Raw genomic sequence first — 23872 nt, 5'->3', positions numbered from 1 at the left:
AAGAACCACACAGAGGCGACTTCTGGCCCCTGTGTGGTTCTACAGACCCACCCTACCTCCATGTCCCACAGCCCACAGTGAGGCTCCATCCACACAGACCCGTATGAAAACACATGACACTGCAGAATACATATGGCCAAATGTTCCCCTTTATTATGGTTCACTCAGTTACCATAGACAGACACACTGGCTCAGGCAGGTCAACTGCCAGATGGAGAATAGTCTGTCTCCTAGAAACAAGGAGGAGCAGTGGAGGAGCAGTGGGCACCAGCAGAGTACAAACGCAGCTCACTGGCTGGCTGCAGACCTGAGGATTCCCAGAACTGACCTGGGTTTCCCTCCACCCAAGACCATCCAGCAAACATGAATCTGTGCCCAGCCCCCACTTCTCATATTGGTTTCCTCCCCAGGAAAGTGTATGGTTGCCTGGAGACAGCATCTCAGGGCCTGGACAAGCTGGGCCACACACAAGTAGCAGGCCTCCCCAAGGGCAGCGTCAGGGCATAGCCATATAGGTCTGAGCCAGGAAAGAAGAAAGGCAGGTAGGGCAGGAAATCGACTGGAGGTGGCAACCAACAGGTCATGGATCCTGGGCTAGCAGCTGGACCACAGGCCTGGAACTACCAGAGACTAAGAGAAAAGGAGTCAGAGGTCTGGCGGGGGGGGGGGGGGGGGGGGGGGGAGTGGGGACGGGAAGTGGAGGAAGGGAGGGGAGAGAGGACAAGGGAGCAAGAGGCTAGACCAAGGGTCTCTTTTCAGGCACTAGGGGCGATGACAAATGCTTTCCAGAGAGAAAGTGGTAGAGGAGAGAGCCAATCAGTCTGACTCAAGCCAACGGGACCATTAGGAAGAGAACTTCCCAGAGGCCCCGGCTCCCCTTATAGGAAAATACAGTATTTGGAGCTTGACCAAGCTGGGTTCCAAGCTGGAGCCAGCCCACAATGGCCAAGCAGGGTTTGGTTTTTCAGGCCAAACACCCAGATAGGAGAAGGGAGGGTAGGAAGTGGGCAGCTGTTCCTTGAGTGCGACACTCCCCTCCCAACCTCAAAGAGCTGGGGCTTTACCAGCAACATTCTCACAAGGCTTGGAACAGAACAGACCTACTGGCCTGAAGTCACTGTCCTGGAAGGGAAAGGGATTCGGTCAGGCTGAAGAAGGCCGAGAACTAAAGCCAATAAGCAAAAGGGAACAAGTTATTTTGATTTTTTTAAAAAACAAAAGCCAGAGAGCCTTCCTTCCCACCGCACCTAACCTGAAAGCCCACTCCAGCCATTGTGCCTGCAGATAGGATTGGGCCTCTGCCTCTTCTTGGGCCCTGAGTTCAAGTGCCCAGAACTGCCCTGTGACGAAGAGCTAGCTGGCATGGGGGAGGCATGCTCCCCTCTCACTGAGTTCTGCCTGCCTTCTCCTCTGATCTTCCCTCCAGGCCCAGCACTCTGAGCCTGTCCCTTCTACCAGACCCACACAGAACAGCTACTGCTGCCAGGAATCCGATGGTCGGTCACTCCGGGACACCCAATACCTCCCAGGGGGCTTGAACCAGCCAGACCTCACACAGGTACCAATAATTATTTACACGTCCTCTGCTCCAGCTGCGCCTTTGCATGGAAATTGCCTGGATACCACCCAGCTCTTCAGGGAAGGCAGTGGAATCCGCCTTGGTAGATGGAAGATGCCTCTGGCATGTGATGGAGGTAGGACAAGAGAATCAGGCCATAGCAGCTGGGGGTTTGGGGAGGGACACAGGCAGAGGGGCTTGAGGGGGGTGCTAGGAAGAGAAGGAGGGGAAGCAGGGAAAAGAGGAGCCTGCCCCTACAGGCCAAGCTCTGGGAGTCCAGGAGATGACCCTGCATTGCCATTCCTTAGGAGTCAGGTGCCGTGGGGGGGTCTGCACCTGTGTGCCCTCCCACATCAGGGCTAAAGCTCAGCTCCCGTCTGCTTCCTTGATCTGGGAAAGGGCTCAGTCTCAGGAGCAGATACAAATTCATTCAGCCTTGGGGAAGACAGAAAGCCATATGGGGAAGAGAGAGACCTTGGGCAAGAGAAGAGACCACAGGGAATGTGACAGCAAGAAGGGACGAGAGGAAGAAGAGGTTGAGGGGGAGGATCCCAGATCAGAAGGAGGAAGAGAAGGCCCCTGCCTGTTCTCACCCTCCCACCCACCACCCCCATAAGTGCTAAATACTGTTGCTTCCCAGTAAGACCAAAAGCGGAAACAGCTTCAGCTCATAACCCTGGGGAGAGGGCCAGGCTCTCTCTGCTATGCCTCCTCCTGCCCCATGAAGGGTCCTTGGGCAAAGTCAGAGGGCGTGGCCTGGGGGAGGGTGGGGGCTGGTTTAGTTCTAAACAGACATCTAGCACCACGACAACAGAGACCTCCACGTCACACTATTTCACAAGGGGACATGGACACAGCTACCGCCGCAAGGGACAGCTCCACATGTAGCCCGCAGCTTTCCAAATGCTCAGAGCAAAATCCAAGAGGGTGGGGGGTAGACATATACATACATACATATATATATATATATATATATATATATATATATATATAACTCTGATTCTTTATACAAAGTGGAGGAAGAGAAAAGGGAAGGGGGAACCCTGCTTGGTCACCACAACAGATGATGTGGCTTGAGCCCCCGTCCCACCAGCCCGCAGCCCCGCCTCACAGCAGGCTCGGCTGGCTCACATCTCGTTGGAGTATGCATAGCTGGGGGTGGCGGAATACTGAGTCTGCGGCTGATTCACAGCCCCCTGGGCCGCCCCCATGGCTGCATTCTGGGCTGCTTGCTGCACATGCGGGTTCCTCCACGCCCCCGTGGTCCACTCCTCCTGAGCTTTGCTGAAACTCCCCCCACTGCCCCGGTAGAATTTATGAACCTGTGGGAGGAGGAGCACAAGAAAGGGTTAATCAAAAGGAAGAGGCAGGCCATCCAGGAAAGACATGGGAGCCACAGACAACTCGCTGTAACAGCCAGTCCTGCGTCCCACCCATGCTCAGTGCATCAGGAACAAAGTCCACCAAGCCATTCCACAGTGAGCCCCTGGGAAGACTCCTGGGTCCTCCTGTCATTTGGAAGAGGGCTTGCCACAGACCACAGTCCCTTCCCAAAGCCAACTTCTCACCATTGAGGTGACCACGTACCATGCTGAGGGCGATGAAGGAAAAGACAGCCATGACCGTGAACATGATGGTAGGAATGAGCATTACCACTGCTGAGCCAACGTTCGTCCCGAAGAAGGAGATGGTGGCAATCCAGCCGCTGCAGGAAGAGGCCAACTGTGAGGCTGCCCAGCATGGTGAGGGCTACCTAGGAGCCACCCACTAGACACTAGAGCAAGGGACCATCTCATTGTCACAGGGAGGGACCATATCACTAGATGCAAAGGGACCACCTTACTAATCCCAAAGAGCCTGTGTCAGGGATTCAGGAAGAACCCTCCCCATGGCTCAGGAGACAAGCTCCTCAGACATAAGGTTTCCTTCCCTTGGGTTGTCCCACAATGCCTGACACCCCTCAGCCCTCAAAAACCACTGCAAGGTTCTCCTTCCCCTCTGATGCTATGGCTGTGTCTACTACACTAGTCTGAATCCTCTCACACTTCCAATAATTCACGGTTTCCCCACAGGCTAGGCAGCTTAGCACACAGAGGTAAGCAAAGGACACACCCAAGATGCCACCCATGCCAGCCCTGGGTCAGTCCCAGATACCTCAGTCTCTTACCAGATGCCCCAGCCTGGGATACCCACGGCCTGGATAATGCTGATGACCAGCTGGGCCATGAAGGTGAAGAAGAATGCCATGAAGCTGAAGGAGCTGTCAGTCCTGCAACAGAGGAGATGGCTCCTGTTACCAGGGCAAAGAGCCAGTGATTCCCTGCCTTCGAGGCCCCCACGCCCTTCCAAGGTGAAGTGAGTACACAAAGGACAGAAGGCATTCAAAGGCCTTAACTGAGAGGCCAAAATGGGACAGCACTGACCCATAGATCTTGGCAGGATACCAGGTGTTAGGCGTGTATGTGCAACATTACATAGGGAGACATCTGCTCATGAGTGGATTACCCACCGACACGTGGGTGTTTGGGCCCCACTGGCCCACAAACAGACGGGCCCATTGTGGCAGGAATAAACAGCCCGCTGTCAAGGGGGTGAACAATTCCACCGGCACCAAGACAGCTAGGTCCACTGGTACATGGTGGATGGTCCCATAAGCTTAGAGATAGAAAGTCCCATTGGCACTAGAATGCACACGCTATTGGCACCAAGAAAGTAGCCTAATTGGCACATAGGTGGATGGTCCGATTGGCAAAGACATCTGAGGCACTCTGGATACTCCACTGGCATTGAGACAGATATCCTTGTTGGTACACGGATGCTAGTCCGACTGGCAAAAGACTGAAAATTCCATTTGATACAAAATAGACACCCATTGGCACCAAGACACATGGATGGGAGTCCCTTTGGCACAGAATTGGCCGACCTCATCAGCACATAAATAGTATCAGTGGTATATGGGTAGCTGGTTCCATATGGATAGACGGTCCACTTGGCAACAAATCAACTAGTCCCATGGGTACAAGGACAGCTCCACGAAGACACGGGGCCCCACTGGCAAAATTTTACGTGCAGCTGCCTGGGGAAGACAGAACCAAAACAGACCTGTTGCCCCACCCAAGGGGGTAGAGTGAGGAAGGAAGGCACTGAAAGGAAAGGCTCTTACTCCCAGCCCTCTCAGCCCAGCGTAGCACTCCCAGGGAGCCCACATCCTACCTGGACGTCTGAGCTGAGGGTGAATGAGGGGAAGTGTGTTTGGGAGATGGCAGGGGGGAAAAAAGGTGAGAAAATATATAGAGAAACAGGGGGAATGAGCACAGAGGCAGGTTAAGAGCCAGCGTCAGCACCAAACACTTACTTGAAGGCCTTGTAAATGGGCCGAAACCAGCAGACGTAGGAGCAGGGTGTGAAGAGGATGAGCCAGAGAAAGGCGAGGCCAAAGTTGGTGGCTCCCCCGCCTCCGATCAGCCACGCGAGACAGCCCACGAGGTTCACGGCCAGCGTGACGCTGTTCACTGCAGACCCAGGAGCACATGCACACACACAGACAGACAGCAGCACGTACACAGACACCAGGCCCACGCAGAGACATGGAGACACACACCCATAACTCCACACAGACCCGCAATCACACACATGCCACCAACGCAAGCACAGAGAGATGTAGACACACACACACACATATGCAAACCACATTTATACCCATTCAATCCACATCAGCGAACACACACACACATGCACACAGAGGGAGTACAGACTGTAAGAAAGGAAGCTGGGAGCTCAGACCAACCGCCTCCCCACACCCATTCCAGGGGACCTGAGAAACCTAGAGAACGAACAGCCTCCAGAGCAGGAAGCCAGAGCCTCAGCCCAGCAAGCCGGGCTGAAGGCCCCACAACCTCACGAGAGGAGAAATGCTCGTCTCCTGGTAAGAACGGCCTCAGAGCCTGGCCCTCCCAGACCCACTGCAATCATCAAGGCCGAGGCACGGACCAGCCACCTTCACCTTCTCGTGCCAGGTAAGGGTACAAACAGGACAATGGAAAAGGTCTCGGGGAAACATCTCTTCAAGCCATCATACCATAAATGGGGCAGGCAGTAGTGGCTGGGATCTCCGTCTCTATCCAATGCATTTTTTAGACAGCTATCATTCCACCTCCTCCAAGAAGGCTTCCTTCACTACTGCAGCCTTATTCATCTCCCAACCCTCTGACCTCCTACAGACCTTGGCTGCTCTCATGGCTCCCCAAGTCCAAATCCCAGCCCATCAATCAGACCAGAAGCTCCCCAAGAGCAGGACCCAGGCTCCCCCGCCTCTGTGTCCACATAATCTAACTGAGCCTTGGGATCATGGTATTAGAGTACAGCCAGCAGGGACCTCAGAGATTCCTCAGCTGGTGCTGCACTAACACACCCAGTCTTCTGACATCAGGGTGGGCCCTGCCTCGAACATTAGGCTGAGTCCCGTTAAGGCTCCACAGAGACCTGCTGAATAAACAGAGGAAGGTGGGGTCAATCTGAGCCTTACACAGCCAGGCATCTATGGTCCTGGCTTCTGAAGAGAACCTTTAAGCATCTCAAGGGTTGCATACATTTCTTTGGGAACAAAGCATCTGGCAGGTGCCTAAAGAGGACTTAGAAAGAAAGATATTTATAGCTGTTAAATCCGGCTCCTGAATGAGATCCTCTCAGGGACCGCGTTCCCGGAGCCCACGTCAGGGGGAGTGCTCCCCAAGTCTGTCCTGACAACACTGTCACCTGTGCAGGTACACCCATCCCAGGCCCCTCATAAAGAGGGTGAGCATTTCTTCCTGTGTGTTTCAGCTGCATTTCCTCCATCCCTGTTTACTGCCCCCATATTTCCTGGAACGGTGGTGTTCTGACTGATTTTATTTGCTCTTTACGTAGACCAGACAGAAACCTGTTTTGATACTGTTTCGCATCTCCCCATTCCCACCTCTCTCCGGCTCAGCTGGTCTGGTGCCTTTGCTGCAATTATTTTACTGCCTCTTTGGAATGAACAGACATTGACTTGCCACTCTCTCTCTAACCATCAACTTTTTTCTATCCCTCCTTCTCTCTTTATCCAGCTTAGATTCCATACTTCACTACCCCCATTTTCTTATTCCCTCCCCTGTGCTGCCTTCTGGTCACATTCACCCTGGATGAACACATCTGGACCTGAGCTGGATGTTGCTGGGGAAAAGGAGCCCTGACCCCCCAGAGAAGCCCGGTAGCACTGTAAACGCATGGCAGCCAATCTCAAATGGACCCTAAGCGTGGCCCAGAAAGATCAGGGCTCGTGTTTCTTTGGACAGTGTCCCCACCTTCTGTCCACAAATGTGCTCTCATCTGAATCCCAGTCTCCTCCAAGCTCCCATCCCCACTTCTACATATTTGATGGGAAAAAAGTGGAAGCCATCAGAGACCACCTACTCATTCTCTTCCCAACATCTACAGACCTACCCACACCTGCTCCATGCCTTCCTTCTCTCATCTTATATCGGGAAAGATGGCCCCCTGGTCGTCCAAAGGCCAAGCCAGGACTTGAAACTGAGTCTGTCTGTCCCCATACTCTTTCAGAATTCCGTATAACACCTGCTGCTAAGCGAATTCTTTACCACCTTCCTGGCCCAACGATCACCTCCCAGGAAAGCAGCCAAGTGCAGGCCCAGCTCAAGGCAATGTCACACGCGGCATCGTGGCTGTGGTCACCCTGCGGGTGTCTGGGGTTCTATGGGCTGGTAGCCAGCGTAGGACCACCAGCCTACCCTCCCTGCACATGCCTGAAAGGTACGTTGGAGCAGCCTGGGCACAGCCACGTCCCATCCCCCTAACATGATGCCTTCCCCACCCACTTGCCACAGACCATCAGAAACGAGGACCTTTAAACTCTTGACCTCAAAATCTTAGCATGTTCGAACTCTAGCCTCTTAGAATCACCAGCCACACAACACAGAGCGATATGGAACCACAGTGGTCACCAAGCCAACACCCTCTGTCTACAAATGAGGAGCCTACTGCTTGGGAAGTGGAGCAACCAGCCCAGCTTGATCCCCTATCTGCCAACTCCCAGCTGAATGCTCTTTTGTTTGAGCCCTTTGCCAGAGAAAGCAAGAAAAATGAGGCTTTGAGGGAAGGACTCCTCTCCAAGTCCAGAATTCTGAGGTCCTGGCAGCCACGAGAGGTTCCCTGGAAAACTACTCCAATAGGAAGGTAAGGGAGAACAAGAAAAGTGGAATTACGCTGCCGACAGAGACCCCTACCAGATGCCCTGTGAATGGGAGAAGGGGGTGAGAGCAGGAGAGGCCTAGATGGGGGGTTGAGGGAAACAGGCCCAGCTGGGAGTCAGGTGGCCCACGCAGTTGCTGCAAGTGGGGCTGACGGCTGCTGGCCTGCAGGCACTCTCCCTAGTGCCCATAGCCACCAGCCTGCCTCCATCCTCCACACCCCAGCCCGGCCCACCCTATCCCAAAGCACTCACACATCCAGAGGTAGTAGAGGCGCTTGGTCATGCTGAGATGCTGGGGAGGGATGTCTGCCTCAAAGTCTTGGTAGAAACATGGCTTCAGCGGGATGAATTTGGGCAGTGGTGGGAAGTTATTCACTTTCTCTGTGGGTGAAGCACATCGCATGGCATCATCTTGAATGTTCCCCTCCCCCACAATCCAGTATCATTCTTTCCCTGGCCCGGGCTGCCTCGTGGGCCCCTGCTATCCCCACTGAGCCATGCCTGCGTTCTTGAGTCTGCGTGAGGTTCCCAAGGTAACCACAGGCTCTGAGGCAGTGTCACTGTCTCTCAGAAAACAGTAAGTGCTGCCCATCAGGGGTATAGCACCCTCCTCAGCAGGGAGCCAGCTCCAGGCAGAGGAAGCAGGATGAGAGGGTCTGGAAATGGGGTTCCAGCCTCCACTCCAATATTCTGCTCTTGGGCAAGTCACCACCCCTCTCCTGACCTCCATTTATCCAGTGGGACGAGGAGAGAGCTAGATAGGCCCTGAAAGTCCCTCCAGCTCTGGCATTCTGTACCTGAGCCTTCGGAAACCAGACAACTCAGAATCGGAGCAGAAGGTCTCAGAGCAATGGTGAGGGCAGTGGTGACAAGGGGGGTGGGGACTGAGCCACCCAGGCCGTACATTAGTCAGGCTGCCTGGACGACCAACACATCAGGAGGCTGGGTCCCTGGTTCCAGGTTCAGATCTGCCAGAGGGCTAAACGGTGTCACGCTGAGGGTGTCAGACAGACAAGCCTCAGTGGGGGACCAGGGAAAACCTGGGGACAAGAGGACAGAAAGAACCTGCCCTCCAATACTAGAGGGAGTAAGGGGACTGGGAAAGGGCCACCCACCCTGTGCTCACCTGCATGTCCTACCCACATGGCCCGCCCTCTTCTTACCTGCCATGATGGCACCAGCCAGGCAGCAGCCTGCCCACACCTCTTTGTCCTGACCTGGAAGGAAAGAAAAGCCAGAGAAGGATGAGGACCATGTCGGGCCGAGCCAGGCCCCAGCTGGGCTGGGGTTCCCTGCAGGAGACCCTGCTCATGTTCCCACCATGAGATGAACCCCACGAAGGCAGCTCCCACCTCAGAGAGCCACCGTCTATCCACAGAAAATCCCATCGGGGTAAGGAAGGAACCAGAGAAGGGGGACCCCATGCAGGAAAAGGCAAGTGACAGAGAAGGCCTGCAGGGCTCAAAGACTTCCAAGAGGAAATTCGAGTCCTTGACCCTGAACAAGGCAGAGCCCGGCCTCAATCACAGGCTGGACTCCCCTCCTTCCTGCCTTTGTCTCTAGCCATTTGTTCACTAACTGACGGCATGAGTAAGAGATGTGGTCCCTGCCCCCTGCACTAAAGAGCCAACACCTCTGCAGTAAACAATGTAAAAGCCAAGACAGCTGCTACGAAAACATACAGCATAGATCAAGGTGATCTAACCTGGTCTGGGGAGTCACAGAAATTTAATGTAAACAGTAAGGGAGACCTGGAAAACACAGAGGAGTTGCCCAGGGTAGGGCGGCCTTCTGGGCAGACAGGAAAGCTCACAGAGACCCTGATGAGGAAGGCAACTCACACTTTTAAGGAGAAAGAAAGCCACAAAGTACAAATAAGGAAGCAGCAGGAATGAACCTGGAGAGGGGAGGTGGGCAGGGAGGGCTGCCTGAGGCCTTAGGAGCAAATCTGAAGGGGCCTGAGGTAGATTTGGGGAGTGGGGGAGGGAGGCAGCCAAGGAGACTCCCTGCCAGCTTAAACCTGGGGGGTGGGGGGCGCGGGGAATGGAGCTCCCCATTACAGGAGGCACATTGAGAAGAGGCACAGGTCCCTGGGAAGATAAGAAGATGCAAGTCCCCAATGCTGCGAGACCCCCAGCCAGGGCTGCCTGGCAGGCACTGGGGACATTCCGGCTGGGAGGTCAGCAGGGGGCCTGCTCTGAGACATATGGTAAGTGAGGGAAGGCCAAGGAAGCAAATGAGTGATCATCTCACTGGAAAAGTAACTCTGGTGGCGACACTAGATAACAGTCAGAATCAGAAATGGTCTCCAACCAAGCACTAGGGCAAGGCAACATTCAAAAGTTGGGTGGAGATTTCTGTTAAGTTTAAAAACAGGCAAAACAATTCAGAGAACAAACTGATGGTTGCTAGAAGTGAGATGGTGAGAAAGGTGAAGGGATTAGGAAGTACACATTGGTAGTTACAAAATAGTCACAATGTGAAGTGTAGTATGGGGAATATAGTCAATAATGTTGTAAAGATTATGTAGGATGTCAATGAGTGCTAGACTTATGGGGGATCCCTTCATAGATTCTATAAATGCCTAACCACTGCACTGTGAAACTACACTACGCCAGAAACGAATAAAATAATATTGAATGTCAACTATAATTAAACATGAATGTATATGTATATATATGAAATACATAATTGTATATATATGGTCTGACAATTAAGTTCGCAAACTTGTTGCAATGATTTTGTTAATCTTTTTTGATATCAGAGGGATTATTCATTATGAATTTGTACCAACTGGACAAACAGTTAACCAAGTTTACTCTTTGGAAGTGCTGAAAAGGCTGCATGAAAGTTAGAAGACCGGAACTTTTCGCCAACAATTCATGGCTCTGGCATCACGACAACGCACCAGCTCACACAGCACTGTCTGTGAGGGAGTTTTTAGCCAGTAAACAAATCACTGTATTGGAACACCCTCCCTACTCACCTGATCTGGCCCCCAATGACTTCTTTCTTTACCTGAAGATAAAGGAAACATTGAAAGGAAGATATTTTGATGACATTCAGGACATCAATGGTGATACAACGACAGCTCTGATGGCCATTCCAGAAAGTGTTCCAAAATTGCTTTGAAGGGTGGACTAGGTACTGGCGTCGGTGCATAGCTTCCTAAGGGGAGTACTTTGAAGGTGACCGTAGTGATATTCAGCAATAAGGTATGCAGCACTTTTTCTAGGATGAGTTCGCGCACTTAATTATCAGACTCGTGTGTGTGTGTGTGTGTGTGTGTGTGTGTGTGTGTGTGTAGTCACGGGGTGTAAAGCATAGGGAATACAGTCAATGGTATTGTAACAGCTGTGTACAGTGTCAGAGGGGTAGTAGATGGGAATGGTTATCACTCTGTGAGGGGTGTAAATGTCTAATCATTATGTTGTTTTGTACACCTGAAAGTAATAAAATAATAAAAATAGTCAAAAGAAATCTATGGTGTTAGAAGTCAGGATAGTATTACTCTTGAGGGAGGGCAAGCTGATGTGGTCTATTCTTGAATCTGGGTGCTGGTCACACAGAGGTGGTAGCTTTCTGAAAAGTCATCAAGCATACAATTCCAATTTATGCACTTTCCTATTTGCTATACTTCAATTAAAAGTTTGCTTTAAAAAAAGAAAAACAAAGCCTCCTAGAGTTGCAGTCAAATTCCTCTGAATCCAGTTAAAAGTTTGGGCAGTTACAATGTTTTGCAGCCCCTTTCTGATATGAAATGAAATACAGAGATAAAAACCCAAAACATCTGCCACAAAAGGAAAAAAGGCAGGCATGATAGAGACCCACATGAAATGATGCCCTTACACAGTTGCATTAATTGTAGCATTGTTTGGGGCAGCTGGATAGTTCTGTTGGTTAGAGCATGAGCTCTGAACAACAGGGCTGGCGGCTGGATTCCCACATGGGCCAGTGAGCTGCGCCCTCCACAACTAGATTGAAGACAATGAGCTGCCACTGAGCTTCTGGAGGGGCAGCTGGATGGCTCAGTTGGTTAGAGCACGGGCTCTGAACAACAAGGTTGCCGGTTCAATTCCCGCATGGGATGGTGGGCTTCTCCCCTGCAACTAAAGACTGAAAACGGCAAGTGGACTTGGAGCTGAGCCGCGCCCTCCACAACTAGATTGAAGAACAACGACTTGGAGCTGATGGGCCCTGGAGAAACACACTGTTCCCCAATAAAAAAAAATTTTAATAATAATAATAAAATAAAAATTGTAACACCAAAAGATTAATGATTAGAAACAATCTACATGTCCATCGATAGGGGACTGATTAAATAAATGATACCGTCATACAACAGACTGCTCTGCAGCTACTTAAAAAAATACTGATATGGAAAGATCTCCACAATTACTAGTCACTGAAAAAATTCAAGATGTAGAACAGTCTATATAATATGTTACCTTTCATATTTTAAAAAAGGAGCAGGGGGGCGGAGAATAAAAACATATTTCCCTTTTGACCCAACAATCCTACTTCTGTTTGTTTACCCACAAACAAGAAACAACCAATCTACGTTATTCAAAATGACACTATTTTGCAAGAGCAAAATGCTGGAAGCCACCTAAATGCAACTGTTTGAATGGACTATGGTGCGTGATTCACTGGAGCCCTCCATAGATATAAGACAGAGTGAGAATGATGCCTCTGAACTGCTACAGACTGATTGCCAGGACACACTGTCCAGTGAAAACAACAAAGTACAGACAAGTATAAAGAGTACGCTACCTTTTATGTAAGAAAAATGGGGAAATAAGAACATGTATGTAAATTTGCTTATTTTTGCAAAAGAAACACAGGAAGAGTAAACTAAAATCGAATGAAATGGGCACCCATATGGTGGAAGGGCTAGGATGAGTAGTGAGACTTCTCTGGGTAAAGTTTTTTCCATCCTTTTGTACACATAATGTCTTACATATTCAAAAACTTATACCAGAAAGAAAAGTAAACCCTAAAATTGAAATAAACAAAAACAAATGAAGCTAACTGCAGAGCAAATTGATAACACAACCACACAGAAAGAAGAACTGGCCAAGTAACTTGTAACCATCCTGTGTTCCCTTAGAGGGATACATCTCAGGGACAAAAATAACTGGAAAAATATATATTAGCAGTTTCACTGTCACCATAGGTACTAATGTGGTGATGCTGGAATGTCGTCATGTGTACTAAAGGGAAAAGCATACGAGGCCTGACAATGAAGTTCACAAACTCATCCTAGAAAAAGTGCTGCATGCCTCATTGCTGAATATCACTGCAGTCACCTTCGAAGTACTCCCCTTGGAAAGCTATGCACCGACGCCAGTGCCCAGTCCACCCTTCAAAGCAATTTTGGAACTCTTTTTCTGGAATGGCCATCAGAGCTGTCGTCGTATTACCCTTGATGTCCTGAATGTCATCAAAATGTCTTCCTTTCAATATTTCCTTTGTCTTCGGGTAAAGGAAGAAGTCATTGGGGGCCAGATCAGGTGAGTAGGGAGGGTGTTCCAATACAGTAATTTGTTTACTGGCTAAATACTCCCTCACAGACAGTGCCGTGTGAGCTGGTGAATTGTCGTGATACAAGAACTCCTTCAGGATTTTTTTTTTTTTTTTAAGGAGGGCACAGCTCACTGTCGTCCATGGGGGGATCGAACCGGCAACCTTGGTTGTTATTAGCACCACGCTCTAACCAAATGAACCAGCCACCCCCTTGGGACCATTTTTGCACACACCTTTCTCATGCCAAGATTTTCAGTTCAGATTTTCCTGTTTCTCTATCGATGTTTACTTGCTCTGCTATGCTTCTCACAGTCAGCCGACGATTTTGACACGCACAATTCAATTAATTTTTGCAATGTTTTCGTCAGTTCTACTCGTTACTGGCTGCCCTGACCTCTCTTCATCAGTGATGCATTCTCTCTCCTCAGAAAAACGTTTAATCCATTTGCACACTGCCGTTTTCTTCATGGCATTATCCCCATAAACTTGGACTAACATGTCCCTGATTTCACTTCCACTCTTGCCAAGTTTAACAAGAAATTTAATGTTTGTGCGTTGCTCTCATTCAAGCTCTGACATTCTCATGACGGCACACAACAACACGCAACAACAATAATGAACACCGCTCAGCAGGACACCGCCACACGTTGACAGGAACACAGCTGTGAGACACTGATGTACCAAGGTTATGAAAACTTACCAGCTGTTTGTACAGTGCTGCCAATGTAAGTGCATGGTAGAGAGTTCGCGAACTTACTTGTCACACCTCGTATGAGTAAATGTGTTAATGTTGTTGAGAACCTGGGTTCTCCCTGTTAGAGTGTGAAGACAGAATATGGAATGTGGAGCCCTGTGATGTTAGATTTGAATTGGAAGTATCAGTATGAACTCATGACTTAAAAATATATACCGGGGTGCCAAAAAACTGTATATAAGTGGACACTTTGGTCAACATTGCTCAAGCAGTAGTTCACCATAATCAGAAGTGTCTGGACGCTGATGGTAACCACTTTGAGCACCTCTTGTAATTGCAGAAGTCAAACGTGACTTGTATTCATCTTTTGTTATCAGTATATATTGAGTAGTGCACTTTTAATAGTTTTTCCTTTCTTGAAATGTGTATGCATTTTTTTGGCACCCTCTATATGTATGGCTGGTCCTAAGACAAGACAAAGAAATACAAGGTTAGCCTAGAACATCTTGTCATGCCAGAACCAAGCACGTATTCAGCTAACAGGGGCATGTCAAAAGGACAGCAGTTTGAACGGGCTACCACCAGCAGCCAAATTTAGAATAGTTAAGAGTATCAAAAGTAATAATATCAATAAAATAATATACTGAATTTTTAAAAATAATTCATGAGCCCAAAGTGACATTCTTTGTTTGTTGTTTTTTTGTTTTATTTTGTTTTGTTTTCCTTTTTTGTTAGTTTCAGGTGTACAAAACAATGTAATAGTTAGACATTTACACCCCTCACAAAGTGATAACCCCCTTCGCCCAATCTACTTCTCCTCTGACATCAGACACGCTTGTTTTTAAAAAAAGAGGGAGAAAGAAAAAAAAAACTCTTTTTTGCAGAAGAATGCTAGCTATAAACGAAGAGGTAACAGAATTAGAAAAATCTCCCAATTTCTCAATCACTAAGGAAATACCTGATTCAGGTAAGGATCATCAATAGATACTAAACCTTTCACTGGGTGAAAGATGGTTGGGAGGAAGAGAGTTACAGTGTCCAAGTACCAGCCCAAAGATAACTTCATTACAGAAGGAAACAGGAACTTTTATTGTGGAGAAAGCTAGCAGATGCCACTTTAACCAAATGATCAAGTTTAAGCTCTTTAATAATGAAGACAAAAGGACGTTAGTGCCTCCCAATGTGATGCATCGAGAGGCATACATCATCAGCTTTGTGCTATTCCTGCCCCCAAAGGTTTACCCCAGCCTAATCATGAGAAACAATCAGACAATCCAATTCTGTAGCATTCTAAAACCTAAACTGGCCTGGATTGTTCAAAAGACAAAAAAAAAAAAAAGTTAAAGAGATAACAGATTCTCTAAACTAATGGAGACTAAAGATTCATGGCAACAAAAACCCTTGTGTAAACCTTGACTGGACCCTGGTTCAAGGGGGAAACACTGCAAAGAACATCACTGGATAACAAAGGACACTTTAATATGGATTCTAAACTAGATAATATTATTGTGTCAATGTTATATTCTAGGGCGTGATAATGGTGTCAAGATTATGTAGGAGAACATCCCAGTTCTTAGGAAATATGTACTCCCGTGCTTAGGGGTTAAAGTATCATGGTATCTGAAACTTGCTTCAAATTGTTCGTAAAGCAAGAAATGATGGAGAGAGAGACACAGAATCAAAGCAAATGTGGCAAATGTTAACAATGGGTAAATCTGGGTGAAGCTGTATGACTGAACCTTGTAATATTCCTTAAATTTTAGTGTGAAAGTTTTCAAAATAAGAAGTTGAAATATGAATAATGTCAGTCATGGATCATTACACACCGAATGAAAAGAATGCATAAGTCCACAATGATACACAAAGAAAAGGAAGAGGGAAAAGAGAAAGTTCTAATAATAGAAAGAATGACAGAATTTTTTTAAATCACCATTTGCAACCCCTATGTAAGAACTGGTATAAGCAGGGATCGTCAGTGGCTGCTAACCCATGGGTGAAAGGTGGCTGGAGAAGAGAAGACTCACAGTCTGAGTGCCACCTCCCAGATTACTTATTAATCACAACAGAGGAAAAGTACGTTGATAATAAGATACCTGGCAGACCAAGGGACCAAACGTGGCATCTCTGACAATGGGACGGAAGGCATTATACACCTCCTGACGTGGCACACAGAGGACACAAGATCATCTATGTTGCATTGTGGCCAACATATTTCATTTTAAAATAATTATGAAAAAACAATCTGACAAATCCAGATGGTGGGACATTTCTCCAAAACAAATGTTAATGTTAATGTAAGACAAAAATTGGTGGGGGACTCATCTAAATTAAAGGGGACTTTAACACACATGCAACCAATTGCAGGGAGTGACACTTTAGTGAATCCTGGATTTTTAAATCACAGCTACAAAGGGCATTTTTAGGACAAGTGGAGAAATTTGAATATAGACTGAATAGTAGATATCACTGTTCAAGGTGAAATTTCTTAGGTGTTGTGGTTAAGTAGGAGAGTATCTTTTCTTAGGAGATACATATTGAAGTATTTGGAGGTACAGTGTCTTGTCTGCAACTTACTTTCAAGTGGTTCTGCCAAAAAAAATTAGATAGGCAGATAAACAGATAATACAAATGTCACAAAGTATTAAGAACCGGTGAGTCTAGGTGAAGTACAGGTGTTCACTGCAACGTCCTTTAAACTTTGCTGTAGTCTTTGAAATTTTTCAAAATAAATAGTTGGGGCAAAATATACATATATATATACTTGTATTTGATAATATATACACAAAGAAGCTCTACTAAGATACCAAGAAAAAAATGATTGTGGCGCCGTGGGGGACAGAGAAACAATAGATGTGGAATTGGTGGGAGAATTGTTACTATGTGTCTTTATATCGTCTAATCCAAGACACCATCAATTTTAAGATAGATCATTATTTTATTTGCCAAAAGAAAGCAAAAATACTGCCAACTTGTAATTGTAAGATGCCCCAAATTTTAAGACAGACATTAAAATGTTTTCAGAAAAATCAAAATGTTCATCTTAGAATTGATGAAATTTGGGACACTTTTTAAAATTATGAACCATGTAAATGTTAAAAAAAAACCTGTTCAACCTGTTCAAAAAAAATAAATGAAGAAAAAAAGTCAGGCAGAAGAGGATGAGTTGGCAAAGAACGAGGAGGAACAGCCGGTGAGGCAGGAAGAAAACCAGTACAGTGAATTTCCAAAGCCAGGAGCAGACAGTGGACATTATGACAGATGCCACTGAGAAGCCCAGCATGAAAGGGCTGGGCTGAAAGTATTCATTATACTTAGTAACATCAAGTCATCTGTGACCTCAGCGAGAGTTAGTTTGGTGGTGTGGGGTGGGAATAGCAGCCAAATTAGATCTAGAACAGGTGAGCTGAGAGCACGTGTAGCCAGCTCTTTGAAGAAGCCTGCCTGTGCCTACTGGTAGAAGAGAACAGAGGCAGGGCACTACCTCAGTGGGTAGTGGGTCTCAGTGGGTCCAGGAGAGGCTATGGCTGAGGGCTGTTTGTCAAACATGAAAAGAAGCTGGAGATGTGCAGGACCCAATTACAACAGGTAGAGGGTAACTGATGGAGCAAGCCCTGAAGAGAGAAGCACCGGTCCCGCAAGGAGGTGCGACAAGCCTAATCCTAACAGGGAGAGAGAACACGATGCAAGCAGGTACAGGCAGGCTTAGGGTCTTAGAAAGGACTGTGAGAGTCCTGTGGATTTGCTTCAATTTTCTCCATGATATCGGAGACAGGTTGGAGTTGAGAGGGAGGAAGTAAGAGTAGAGGACCCAGCAAGTCAACAAGCAATTACAACTCAGCCTGAGACGTGCTTGGGAGATCAAGTACAAAAACCTGTGGGAACACTTCCCTGGTCTGTCCTGGAGGAATAAGGCAGGGCTTCAGCAAGGTGAATCCTAAAGGATAAGTAAGAGCTGGCTAGGGAAAAAGAATCAGGAAAGCAGGTGTGAAAGTCGAGGAGAGCAACAGTATGGTCAAAGCAGCAGAGCAAAGATGAAGCTCAAATTGGAAGGAGGGACGGACAGTGGGAGGGGCTGGGCCATCCTGGCCTTGAGGCCACGGGCAGGATTTGAACCTCATCCTCAGTCTAGCCAACCACAATCAGTGGTTAGTGGTAATAGAATAGAATATATTCTATTCTACTCCGATATATTCTATTCTTCTTTTAAAAAATATAGCTGCTTCAAATGTGGTTTTTTTAAATAAAATGAAAATATGTTGCTTTTCAGCTATGTATAAGAATATCTGCAAGTTAAAAAAAAAATCAAATTGCATAAAATAGAAAATAAAAGTTCTTCGAAAATCCAGCTTCTCAGAGGACCCCTTTAACAGTTTGACCTTTAGGTTTTTGGTTTTGGGTTTTTCTAAAATGTATGCATATATGACAAAGATGAGTTTGTTTTTTTTTAAGTTTGTGTTGTGTGTTTTTTTAAGGAGGGTGCAGCTCACAGTGGCCCATGTAGGGATTGATAAAAGAGAACTGACATCTTGGGATGCTTAACCATGAAGCTGGAAGGACTGTGGGGTGGAGCCGGCCCTGTTGACTCTCTAGCCCTTATCTCCTGTTGAACTTTGTGGTAACTTCATGGGGAGGGATGCTAATAAATAGAATAGCCATCTTGGACCAGCCGCAGTATTTTCCTTCGGGGGGGGGGGGGCAGTTGGAGCCCTGTGTTGGAGGTGTGCATTCCTGCACTGCGGTGGTGGTTTTTGTTTCTTTTTCCTCCGCCCCCCCAATAAACCATTTTTTTCTTGTGGATTTATCTGGAGAGTTATTTTTGCCAGTTGACAAGATGGAACCGGCTACCTTGATGTTATCAGCACCACGCTCTAACCAACTGAACTAACCGGCCACCCAGATATGAGAGATCATTTTATACATGCTGTTTTATAACTGGTTTTTTTCTACTCAACAATATCTCATGAAAAATTTTCAGGTCGATGAATATCAGTTATCTCAATCTTTGTAATGATTGGTCAACAGGGTCAACCATGTCCATGATCATGGCTGATTTGGCAACTGGGAGGGCACAGCGTCAGGGAGTGTGGGGTAGAGGCCAGGCTGCCAAGAAAGGAGGAAACCCGAGGGAGACGAAGAAGGAACACTTCTAGCACACTAGTCTTTAAAAAACTTGGCTGAGATTTTAATACACACACACACACAAACACACACACAGTATCAGTGACAATACTGAAACCCCATACACCAAAGGATGAACAGTAGTCATCTCTTGATAGTGAGATTATAAATTATCTGTTTTCTTCCTTTTTACCTTTATTTTCTAAAAGTTCTACAATGGTCATATATCACTTTTGTAGTAAGACAAAGCCACCAGTTTTAAATGGCAGCAAGTAGTGGAGCCAGAAAGGTTTCTCCAGATAGGAGACTTGGGCACATTTAGGGGCTGGTACCGTAGGAGGGGAAACAGCTGATAGATATTGGTACCTCGGGAGCCAGAAGGGCTGGCATCCATAGCACAGAGTGGGCACATTAGACTACGAGACCTCCTTCTACAGGGATCAAGAAGTGGGGAGACATGGGTGTGGTTCCATTTCTCCCACAAACCGCCAACCACCCTTTCTGTGAGTAAAGGGTTTTGGGAGACTAGTCCAGTTTGGAATACTCCTCCCATGGAATGGAATGAGAAGCTGAGGGGAAGAGGAAAAGGGTTTCTAGAAAGTGATCGAGGGACAGAGGCTGGAGACCCCACATGGAAGCAGAACCAGACTGTCCTAATATGTGGTGAACCCCCAGAAGCTTTCTACATTCTGAGCACAGAATCCAGAATTGGGGCTTCTGCTGCTGGGCTGGGACCCACAGGCAAAGCTGCAGGGTAGCTGAGGACATGGGCCGGAGAATGGTTAAAATCCTGGGCCATGGGATCCAGGAAGGACACAGAAGGTGTAGTGTTCATGGTACAGAGAAAATGAAGGTGTCAGAGAACTAGGGTCTCTGTGAGGTCCCCAAGCAGGTAAAGTAGAAGTTGGACTGTCGTCAGAGGATCCTGGAGTTGAAGATTTCAGAGGCAGCCACACACCAACAATGAGCAGCCTCCAGTGTGGCTGGTAGAAAGGGTGGCTGAAGGAGACATCACCTTCCATGAGATAGCGAGATGTGAAATGGGACGCTGTTATCCAGAACTAAAGTCCTCCAAGGAAACAGGGAAGAGAGGCAGGGAGAAAGTGGGTAATAACTGGACTGTAAGAGCTTCAAAAGAGGTGGCTAATCCTGGCTCCACCTGACCTTTAACCCTAGTTCCTGGCTGTCCCCAAAAGGTGTGCCCAGAGTTACAGAGAAGTCAGTGTAGCAAAGTACAGATGACTCAGTGTGGGAGAAGCCAGAGCTCAGGGCCAGAACACAGGGCAAGGCTGCTTCGTTTGTACATGGTTAGCCTAGAGAGAAGTTAGGCTTGGGAGGGCTGCAGGAGGCTGCCATCCCAGGAATGGAAGACTCCAGGCTCCTCTGCCCTTATTTCAGAGCTTGCCTTTGGGTGGGTGTGTGTGTGGGAGAGAGAGAGAGAGAGAGAGAGAGAGAGAGAGAGAGAGGGGGGGGGGGGGGGGACTGGCCTCTGCAAACCAAATTTCTTGACTTCAAAATAGAAGAAGTAGCAATTTGCTCATCTGAGAGTCTTTCATAACGTTGGTGGTGGAGGTTGGAGGGAGATACATATCTCTTCAACTGCGCAGACCTAAGGGAGCACGTCCTTGGTTACCAATAAGATAGCAAATACTACCTGTATTTTGTTTTTAAAAACCAGATTATAATTTACTCCATTTCTTACTGGAAGGACAGAAGCTCCCACAGTGGAAAGAGCGAGGCCGTTGGCAGAGAGAAGGGACTCCACCTGGCCTCGGATCAGGCCAGAGACCTGGGGCTGCTTCCAGGGCTCCCTTCTCCCTAGCATGAGCCCCTCATCCATGGCATAGAAATGGTCATTCTCTTCCTGCCTGCCCAGAGCCTATCTAAGATGGAAGTTTACCCCTCTTGCTCTACCTCTGGTCCCCATATCTCACCCCAAACCTGAAGTCCCAGGGATATGGAACACGCTCAGAAAGCAGCACTCTCTTGACATTGTTGTCACGGTCCTATGATGACCCTTTGGTAGCCCCTCCTGACCCAGTGCCTAGCAGTCGAGTCTTGCGTCAATCAGCTAGAAACCTCCCGTCAGCTACCCTTTGCTTCTCTACCACAGGCGCACCTGCTTTCCACACAACCCAGCTTCACGTATGAGATCATGTCTAGCCACCCCTCTGCTTCTAGTGCCCCTAAACCAGAGCCCTGTCAACTCCTGTAAGTCCTACTATCGTCTCACATCCCAACTCTCATGGGAAGCCTTTCCAGACATACCTGCTGTACATCCCACTGTTTAAATTCTGAGCCAGTTATTGGGCACCAAGCAGTCACTCATTCTCATCCAATCTCTTTCTCACTCTCTCATGGGTGGGACTTCCGGGAGGCACCCAACACGGGGCAGGACACAGAGCACGGTCAATGTATGCTCTGGCTTAGGACTTGGATACACTTCCAAGAGGTGGGAGAGGAGTAGCTGATGCCCTCCTCCAATTGGACTCAGCCACAGCTTCTGTCAACCCTGCTGTGCCATACTTCCTCCAGGAAACCTTCGGAGACTCCAGTCTGTAGAGGAAATGCTGTGGGGAGGGGCAGGGACAGGGACAAGGAGGCAGAGGGAGTGAGGAGGAAAGGAAAAGGAACTGGGAGAAGAACTAGGAGGGACACTCTGAACTGGAACAAGCAGCTTCCTCAAGGGAGGTCAGTACTTTATCCTATTATTTCATCCCTAGAGAAAGGTGCTGGTGTAGAGATGCCCAGAAAAGGGAATGAACATGTTCAGAAGTGGCCAGCCAGCCAGGGAAAGGATTACAGAAACAGCAACAGAACCCAAGGCCCTATCCAGAGCTCCCCTCCCAGGACTCCATGGGTTTGGGAAACCTAAAAAGACCCTCTGGCCTATCATTCACCAGAGACAGTCCTCTCTCAGCTCTGCAGACTTTGCCTTCAGGCTCACCAAACCCAGATCAAATCTCAACTAGGAAGACTTGTGTAGCCCCAAACAAAATCTCTCCACCAGTCCTGTCCCTGCAAGAACCATCTCCCTCTTTTCAGAATCCTGTCCCTTGGAGGCAGAAGCCGTAGGACATAGGCTGCAAAATTCTCCAGACTCCTCCACACCATGGGCTCAGGCTGGACTCATGGGTCAGGCTCCCCAGCAGCTGTGCTTAATCCCCACCTCAATGCCTTTGGCCATACCATTCCCCAGCAATGCATTCTCGTACCACTCCTCCCATCCAAATTTCACCTCCTCCAGAAAGTCTCTGCTTCACTGGCTCTCGCCTCCCTTTCTCCTTGGGTTTCTTGTGTCCGCGGGGAAGTCCGCCTGGGCCTTCCGACACTCCCCATCCATCGGAGCTGGCATTACCGGTTGGAACCCTCTGAGATGGCGAATTCTTAGTCTCTACTGGGCTCCCCCAATCCCCAGACCAGGAGCTCCAGGAGCTAGGGACAGGGACAGGATGCCAAACACCTCAACTCCATCCTCGTGACCGACTCCTGCCAGCGTTGGAATTAGCTACATCCGGCGCCCCAACACACCACCCCAAAGCCTGGGTGGACCCCAGGCTCAAGCCAGCGCACCCATCCCCCAAACCCTAAGGCGGCTCAGACCCGCTGTCCAAAGCTCGGCCGCCCCGGGGAGGAGGGAGAGGGGAGGCGTGGGAGGAGAGTAACAACCTGGGTCCACCCGCAGGCTCATCTTAAGAAGGACCCAAAGGAGGCCAGTCACCCCGCGTCCAATCGCCCCCATCTCCCGCGGCGTGCGCCACCCCTAGGAAGAGGAGGCCGATTACCAGGGAACGCCAGGTGGGGCTGGGGGGATGGAGGGCCCAAGGCCCAGGCTTCGGAATCCAGGGGTCTGACGTCACCCAAGACACTGGTTCCCTCTGAGGGAGGTGCGGATGGGCGTGGGGTGGGATAGGGGGGCCTGAAGGCACCCGGGGCGCTCTTTCCCCGCTCCAAACAGGGAAGGTCACCTCGACTCTCCACCTCTCCAGCAGCTCCGCCTGACCACTGCATCCAAAAGTGAAGCATAATGGGTACCAAGCTGGAGAGGGGGTGACCCGCCTCTCGCCCTGCGCCCAGCTTCCCTGCAAAGCCCTTCTCGAGCTTTTAGTCCCAGGACTCACCCGCTGCTGTCGCTCAGCTGCCGAAAGGCCGCGGCGCTGCGCTGCGCTGCACCCGGCTATGCGGCGCGCGGAGCCGGCCGCGAGCCGCGAGCCACTCGGGGGCTGGGGGCGGGGAGCGCGCGCTCGCGCCTAGGGCCGGCTCCTCGCTCTCCCGCGCCACCCCTGCCAGCACCAGCCGCTCTCGCGAGATTCCCGAGCCACCTCTAGGGCCGTTCCTCCTGCGCTCGCGAGAAGGAAGGCCTGGCCGCCTCCGCACCTTGCAGGAGCTGTCCGAGGTGCTAAGTTCCGGCCCCGGCCCGATGTGGCGGAGGGCGGCACCCCAAAGACAAGAGTATGGCGAGGACGTGGAGGAAGGAGCCTGTACCAGCAGCCAGAGCCTCAGCTTCCAGATCTGTAAACTGGGGAGAATAACCTCCCATGCCGGGCCCATTGGCCTCTGGGATTTACCAGGAAGAAGGAGTGAGAAAGAACTTTGTGAGCAGGAGAGCACGGTGACTGATGAAGGTCCTTCAGATCCACAGACCCAAAGTGACAGAGAGGGGATGGAGGATGGAAGGTCGCAGATGGGACATGAAGGGACAGAGATGAGATGTAGAGAGGCATGCATACAACAATCCATGGAAAGA

At 49.0% G+C, this 23872-nt stretch overlaps 1 protein-coding gene across 1 annotated transcript; it reads right to left on the bottom strand.

Annotated features, from left to right (window-relative positions):
* Positions 1–127: 127 nt before the first annotated feature.
* SCAMP5 (secretory carrier membrane protein 5) lies at positions 128–23393 on the bottom strand. Its single transcript, XM_033109020.1, has 7 exons — positions 23247–23393; positions 8951–9004; positions 8040–8168; positions 4914–5070; positions 3726–3827; positions 3146–3263; positions 128–2880 (listed from the first exon to the last, which is right to left on the bottom strand). The coding sequence occupies exons 2-7, from the start codon at positions 8955–8957 to the stop codon at positions 2686–2688; spliced, it is 708 nt and encodes a 235-aa protein (XP_032964911.1). The 5' UTR covers positions 8958–9004; positions 23247–23393; the 3' UTR covers positions 128–2685.
* Positions 23394–23872: the final 479 nt, after the last annotated feature.

This window comes from Rhinolophus ferrumequinum, chromosome 6, assembly GCF_004115265.2.
Source record: "Rhinolophus ferrumequinum isolate MPI-CBG mRhiFer1 chromosome 6, mRhiFer1_v1.p, whole genome shotgun sequence".
In the NCBI taxonomy this organism is placed as follows: Eukaryota; Metazoa; Chordata; class Mammalia; order Chiroptera; family Rhinolophidae; genus Rhinolophus; species Rhinolophus ferrumequinum.
Note: the sequence above shows the minus strand (reverse complement) of the source record. Positions and strands in the feature narration are given on the sequence as shown.